Here is an 8005-nt window from a genome sequence, read left to right as displayed (position 1 = left end):
GGTCTGATTTCTCGAAATGTAAATACATATGTACTTGATACATAGTTCATAGATCGATACATACATTGATAAACAATGTACCTAGGTATCGAAAGAATTAACCCTCTAACTAATTACAACAATTTTGAAACTCACATAATATAAGTATACTTACTTGGATATGAATAGCGTTACAAACGCTGTAAAATAAAAAAATGTGTGCGTGTACTAGTGTACACACGTAAGAAGTGAAACTTCTCTATGACCTTATTTTTCAAAAAATAATTTACTGTAATATGCAACTTTACAGAAATACGTCGAATCACGCGTGGTAGGGATAAAAAGATGGCGCGTAACGGAAAAATGTTACACAAAATTTTTTTCCAACCCCGATAAAGAAGTTTCACTTCAAAAAGAACAATAAAGCTCTAATAGTATAATTGGAATTTTTTTTATAAATAACTAAAAATGAATAAATTCGAGACTTTGAAAAAAAAAGAAAATTGAATTTAAGTTCATATGCAGGGCAACATTTTTCTTTCGTGAATATTAATAATAAAAAAATAATAGTTTCAAGTTCGTGAAACACCGCTTGAAAAGATTAATATGTATATTTCACCAACGCTTTGATTTTAAGAGGCAGAATATTTAAAAGTCGCATATCTAGACTATGACTTGATGTCTAGACAGCGATTCCAGGAGGTCATGAGCTAGCTTTCACATGTTTGTTCAGACAAAACAAAAAAGGCTCTATAAGTAGATACGTGACGTAATTTAAAATTAATCGACGACGTCTGCGAATGTATTACACGTTTTATTTCTTGCCATTGTCATGCGTAGTGGGCTACGAACAATGCAAAACAAGGATCTAAATACCATAAAACCACATAAGTTTTCCTTGTTTTGAATGTTTTATTACAGACGTTAGCCCACATTGAATTACAATTTAGATACTACTTAAAATATTCATTAGTTAACAGCATTGCAATAGGTACTAGGAAAACATTTTGTAGACTAAACAACGTTGATGGGTCATACTTAAAAATAATATACTGAGACAAACTGAAGCGTATAGAGCTAGATATATTTTAATCTTGTTTATTGCGTAGTTTTATTGTATCTACCTATCAGCTTAACTATTAAGTTTAATTTAATCTAAAATGTATTATGAAAGAATCTATGATAAGTATTAGAAATAGAAGGGACGTAAATAATAATCAAAATTTTCGTTTATCTCATATATGCAGGGTCTATAAATAGGGCGCAATTTTGCTGATATTAATAAGGATTAGAAAGAATGATCGTATAAAAATATAGATATAACATTTTTGTGTAATTTTATTAACCTAGATATATTATATATATTTTTCTGGTTTTGCTCTACTATTCAAGTGTTTGTTAGAGATTGTTTACAACGATAAAACTGGTTGTCTGGCTGCGATTTTTATTATTGTCTTCTTACATAGAGTTAAAATAAACTTATTACTTTTAATGATAACGAGAAAAATTGGAAGAGCAGATAAATATTAAAAATTGGGAAAGATATATACTTGTTGCAAATGGGTGTTAAACAATGAAGAAATATTAATTTAGAGAATAACAGAAGGAGAATTGTGAACGAAAAATATTATTTTAAGTTTCTTATAGGTACCGCTACAATCAACTATGATACTTAGAGAGTGGGTGGGAACTAAACATTCGCAACCATAACAAGAAAATGCTTTTAACTGTAAAAGAAACGCATTTGTAGTCATCATAAACACATTTTCTAAACGATGCATAATGTAAACCGTTTAGTCTATACTAGTTGATCACCCCGGCTTTGGCGGGTTTTCAAACTTTTCAAAGTGAAAAAATTCAACTTTATGCAGAGTAAAAATACAAGAAATGTAGAGAACTTTCATATTCATATGATACTAAAATCTAATTATAGCAGTAAATTACATACATAAATAATTTTATAGATAAGAATTAATTAAATATAAATTTCATGTCTGTTTATCTTGAGTGGTCATTTCATAAATTACCAATCTTCATCTTTTTAGAAGTCGGTTATTACAGACAAAGATTACAATGTTGTAGCACATTGACTTTACCTTTTTACTATGTCGCCAGTCACTTCTTTTTATCAGGTACATTGATCGCAGTAAATCATTAACAAAATAATTATTAATTGATGACGAATTTCGTGACTGCGTAATCAATTGGAATTATGAACTACCTATTTAGAAAACCATCAGTAGACGCGGCTACTACGTCATATTTTTACCTATTACGTATTTAAATTTAAAAAATTCAGCTCAATACAATTCAAGTGAAGACTTTACTATACTTACTTGTAAAAAATGGGCATAAGGGCGCTTGTGCACTACAAGGAATTTTACGGTCCGGCATTCCGATTTTTTACGGTCCGGTGTGGCATGAAAAAACCGATGAATTGGCTTTTGCACCTATGTGCACTACAAGGAATTTTACTGTCCGGCATTCCGATTTTTTACGGTCCGTCTTTACTCGGATCAGTGCGGTACAGTTGGGTTGGCTCTCTTTGAAACTACACGCCACGCACACGATGAGTTTCCTGCAACGTCGGCAGTTGCTTGCTTTATTACTCTACGTGCGAAGACGTAGAAGACAAAAAAATTTTTGGGTTCATCCCCTTATAAGTGAAAGGTACCTGACAGGTACATTTTACATAAACCATAATAAATTGAGGCTGTACGAAAATAAGTTTTTTAACTACTATCGGATGTCTACAGCTACCTATGACTTTTTGCTATTCCGATTAGGCGCGTGGATCAAGAAGCAAGATACAAGATTCAGGCTGTGTGTACCACCAAATGAAATGCTTGCTGTAACATTAAGGTGAGTGTGTACAGTATTTTATACAGTGAGTATGGACGAGCGAGGGAGTGAGTAGATTGTTGTAGGTACACGGTTAAGAGTAAACGGTATAATCTATACTAATATTATAAAGCTGAAGAGTTTGTTTGTTTGTTTGAACGCGCTAATCTCAGGAACTGGTCCGATTTGAAAAATTCTTTCGGTGTTGGATAGCCCATTTATCGAGGAATCATCACGCTTAGACCAACAGAAGCGGAGCAATGCGGGTGAAACCGCGGGAAACAGCTAGTATAAAATAAATGATTGTTATTTATTGATCAAGAAACAGTAATTTTTATTAAATGAAATAATCAGGTTACAATGCTTAAACTATAGCAAAATTAAAGTTTGTCAAAGTCTTGTTGAAACAACTCAGTTATTGAAGTCGCATTTTGATGTAAAAGCGGTAATTCTACACGGGACATTCGAATTGGCAGTAACGTTGATGGTGCTGTCATCTGATTTTCAATTTGTGGCGGAAACGTAGACGGCGACAACGAATCTTGTGGAGCTGACAGTAAAGTTAACGGTTCTGTCATTTGATTTGCAATTTGTGGCGGAAACGTAGACGGCGACAACGAATCTTGTGGAGCAGGCAGTAACGTTGATGGTACTGTTATCTGATTTTCAGTTTGTGGTAGTAGTGGTGGCGACGGGATAGCTTCGTTAGTTTGAGAGTTGATAGATGATGATGCAGAGTACAAAGGAAATGCTCGGGTGCGATTCGTATATTTGCGAAGAAGCTGCATCACGTCGATCCTGAAATCCAGTCTATCATTTTCGCTTAAGCGTTTAATAGTTGGCAAAATTGACATAAAAAATGCTTTATCGTCATCTTCAAATTCATCCTGTCGTCGTGGCTCTTGGCTTTGAAGCGCCTTCAATATCTCCACATCAACCGGATTTAATCTTTTTTTACGGATCTGAGTTTGTGAGGTCGCTGATGTATTCGTTCTGGATTCGTTGTCACTATTTTGAGGAGGATTTAGTGACGCTGATGTGCCTGGTCTGGATTCGTTGTCATTATATTGCGAGTAATTTGGTGAAGCTGATGTACGTCTGGATTCGTTGTCACTATCTTGAGATTGATTGACTTTATTTGAAATTGTCGAATCCTCTTTAATAATTTTTAATAAGAATTGCAAATGTTTGTGATAAATATATTGCTTTTTCTGAGCTTGCCCAGATTTCGTTTTCAAAGATTTAATGAAATAATCTCTAGTGTTATTCCATTTATTGGTGATAGTATTCACTGAAACAAAAAAATAATGAAAGTATATATATATTTGTTACAGGTACTTAGCCAGTGGAAATACTTTCACCGAAATGTTTTATAACTATCATTTGGGTATTAAAACGATAAGTGAAATTATCAGCTTAGTATGCCGTACAATATGGAATGAATTAAGCAGTGAATTTCTTCCACCACCGAGTACAGATAGTTGGAAATCAGTGGCAAGTGGATTTCAAGCCAGAGCAAACTTCCCAAACTGCTTAGGTGCCGTGGATGGAAAACACATACGAATTGAGAACTTTCCTTCTGCTGGGTCTATGAATTATAATTATAAAGGCTACTTTTCCATAGTGCTTCTAGCAGTAGTCGATTCTAACTATAAATTTGTGTTTGTCGATATAGGAGCTTATGGAAAAGACTGTGACTCGGCTATTTTGCAGCGTACAACATTTCACAAACTGCTGACTGAGGGAAGTTTACAAGTACCTAATGCAACTCCTCTGCATCCTTCTCTGAACAACAGGATGCCATACGTTTTAGTGGGCGATGAAGCTTTTCAACTTAATAACAATTTGTTACGACCTTATGGTGGAAGAAATCTTGATATAAAAAAACGAATATTTAACTATCGACTGTCTCGGGCACGTAGATATGTGGAATGTGCATTTGGTATATTGGCAAATAAGTGGCGCATACTTCATCGTCCACTAAACGTATCAAAGCAGTTGAGTAAAGATATAGTTAAAGCATGCGTCGTTTTACACAATATTGTTCGTGAAAGAGATGGGTATACAAACAAAGACATGTTCGTATGTGTTAATCACAACGGTTTGCAAAATATTCCCATCGCTACCAATACTACCCAGGCGGGACGAACAGCTAACGATATAAGAAACAATTTCGCAGATTTTTTCTCAAGTCCAGCAGGTTCTGTGCCATGGCAAATGTCAAAAATTTAATGCAAATAAATTACATAAGTACTTACGTATTTCGTCTTTCTTTTTGTCATCGAACCCTTCAAATTCTGGTTCCAAGAATAAACAAATTTCTCGCCATGCATTATTTCTCTTAATTCTGTTTTTGTAATCAGCAATAGTTTTATCCCATAAACATGGTTTAGATTCCACAAGTTCTATTAGTGTAAAAATGTCGTACATGTTGTAACTCGCTGACTTTGGAGGTAATCGTAAATGATATTTTATATATATATACGTTATATACTCACAATATACCCAAAAAAAAATGTGCCACATGCAGCGGCAAGCACACACAAATACAAGTTGCATTTTACTTGACAGACTGTATAAGAGAGATGGCTATAATAAAATGATATAAACAAAAAAGACAAAGATAGTTTTAATTTTTAATTTTCCAATTAAATAAAAATAAATAAATAGTTGCCATGGCAATTGGCATAGACTAACAACACAGAAGGTTCTCTGTCTACGGTTCAATGTTATAGATGGTACGTTTCCTGCACACGTAAACAAATGTGACAATTTTATTTAATATTTAATTATTATTATGTAGTTGTATTAAAATGATAAAAACTTTTTTGGGTATATAAATGTATTAAGTATTTATTACTAGCTGTGGTGTTCGTTTTCGGTCAGGGAGTAGGTAGATCAAGAATTAGAATCATCATCTTCATTTCACCCGATAGACACCCACTGCTGAGCATAGTCCTCCTTATAGAACTCCATAAGGACCGATCTTACCCTATACGTCTCAAGGCAGTTCCCGGAACCCGTACAAGGTCATCACTCCACCTTGTAGGATATATAATAATAGTGGTGCTTAGATAAAAAAAGGATGAAATAAAAGAAAGGACGAAGAGATCAGCAGACTTTTTTTATCGAAAACACAAATAAAATTTATGTTCAATAGCTATTTACAGAAAAGCAAATAGCATTTTCGCCTCCCCCGCCCCGCAGCATAAACACGTTTTTCATTGCTGTCATCTCGGACCGGATAAAAACCATCCGGAATAGCGAAAAGTAAAATGTCGGACAGTAAAATTACGTAGGTGCACAAGCTAGTATATAGATTATATGGCGTGCCATACCGGACCGTAAAAAATCGGAATGCCGGACCGTAAAATTCCGATTTTTTACGGTCCGGTATGGCACGCCACCAATCTATATACTATGCTTGTGCACTATACGTAATTTTACTGTCCGACATTTTACTTTTCCCTATTCCGGATGGTTTTTTGTGTCTACGAGTCGCTGTAGGTATAATTGTTTTCGAATGCCCACTTGCTTGGATTTTACTGTTTTTACTGCATATGCCAATTGAAAGCAAGCTCTTGTTTTACTTTCTTTTAGTTGGCAATGAGATTTGAGAAGTCGGTATTGTTATTTTATATACATTGACCAAACATTATTACCTATAATTATTATCTAAGTAAGTGTTGGTAAGTTAAAGTTCAAGTGGGAATAGCTTTAGCTCCTCGTTACCGATTAAAATAAATAAGTGAAACACGCATTTTAAATCTCTTACGGAACTTTACTTTTTATTATAACGAAGTAATATAATATTTCACCTTCTATATTTTTTAATCGTTTCTTGTAAAATGCAAAATCAATTATTTATGATAGCATTATACCGCCAAACTTCCTTGAACTGTACCGCACTGATCCGAGTAAAGACGGACAGGTGCACAAGCAATTCATCGGTTTTTTCATGCCACACCGGACCGTAAAAAATCGGAATGCCGGACAGTAAAATTCCTTGTAGTGCACAAGCGCCCTAAGGGCGTTTGTCCACTACAAGGAATTTTACGGTCCGGCATTCCGATTTTTTACGGTCCGGTATGGCACGCCATTAATCTATATACTAGCTTGTGCACTTGACGTAATTTTACTGTCCGACATTTTACTTTTCCCTATTCCGGATGGTTTTTTGTGTCTACGAGTCGCTGTAGGTATAAATGTTTTCGAATGCCCACTTGCTTGGATTTTACTGTTTTTACTGCATATGCCAATTGAAAGCAAGCTCTTGTTTTACTTTCTTTTAGTTGGCAATGAGATTTGAGAAGTCGGTATTGTTATTTTATATACATTGACCTATATGTAATTATTATCTAAGTAAGTGTTGGTAAGTTAAAGTTCAAGTGGGAATAGCTTTAGCTCCTCGGTACCGATTAAAATAAATAAGTGAAACACGCATTTTAAATCTCTTACGGATCTTTACTTTTTATAGAATAATATATCTTACGAAGTAATATAATATTTCATCTTCTATATTACTCGTTTCTTGTAAAATGCAAAAAAAATATGATAGCATTTGTCCTTGAACTGTACCGCACTGATCCGAGTAAATACGGACAGGTGCACAAGCCAATTCATCGGATTTTTCATGCCAAACCGGACCGTAAAAAATCGGAATGCCGGACAGTAAAATTCCTTGTAGTGCACAAGCGCCCTAACACTTGTTTAGGATAACATATTTTAATATATTTATCAAACATATTAAAATATTGAATTAATCGAAGATTTATTCAAGTAATTTATGTACCTACTGTTTACGAAGTAACTATTCTCTAATCTGTGCTACTGTTCTTAGTCACATTAGGCATTGAATTAAACTAATAAGTTGTATCGTATTACGTATAGGTAAGGTATATAATCAACCCTTTAACGAAATTTGTCATTTTATTTGAAAAAAAAAACACATAGGTATTAATTCTATTTATAGAATCCCATATTTAATTAAGACGAACTGCATTGTGTTCCATTTACACATTTATTTTTCACTAGAGGTCCGCCCCGGCTTCGCCCGTGGTACATATTTCGCAATAAAAGGTAGCCTATGTCCTTTCTCGGGTATCAAAATATTTCCATACCAAATTTCATGCAAATTGGTTCAGTAGTTTAGGCGTGATTGAGTAACAGACAGACAGACAGAGTT

The 8005-nt window shown here is 34.3% G+C and overlaps 1 protein-coding gene across 1 annotated transcript; it reads right to left on the bottom strand.

Moving 5' to 3' along the window:
* Positions 1-2835: 2835 nt before the first annotated feature.
* On the bottom strand, positions 2836-4136 carry LOC149903968 (uncharacterized; the record flags this gene model as incomplete). Its single annotated transcript, XM_090107881.1, has 1 exon — positions 2836-4136. A coding segment is annotated over one exon (936 nt), but the record flags the coding sequence as incomplete, so codon positions are not given.
* Between the last annotated feature and the right edge of the window lie 3869 nt (positions 4137-8005).

This window comes from Colias eurytheme, chromosome 12, assembly GCF_061535395.1.
Source record: "Colias eurytheme isolate Ceu_HAF_F1 chromosome 12, ilColEury1 Martin Lab GWU primary, whole genome shotgun sequence".
Lineage (NCBI taxonomy): Eukaryota > Metazoa > Arthropoda > Insecta > Lepidoptera > Pieridae > Colias > Colias eurytheme.
This window is presented reverse-complemented; position numbering and strand designations above follow the sequence as displayed.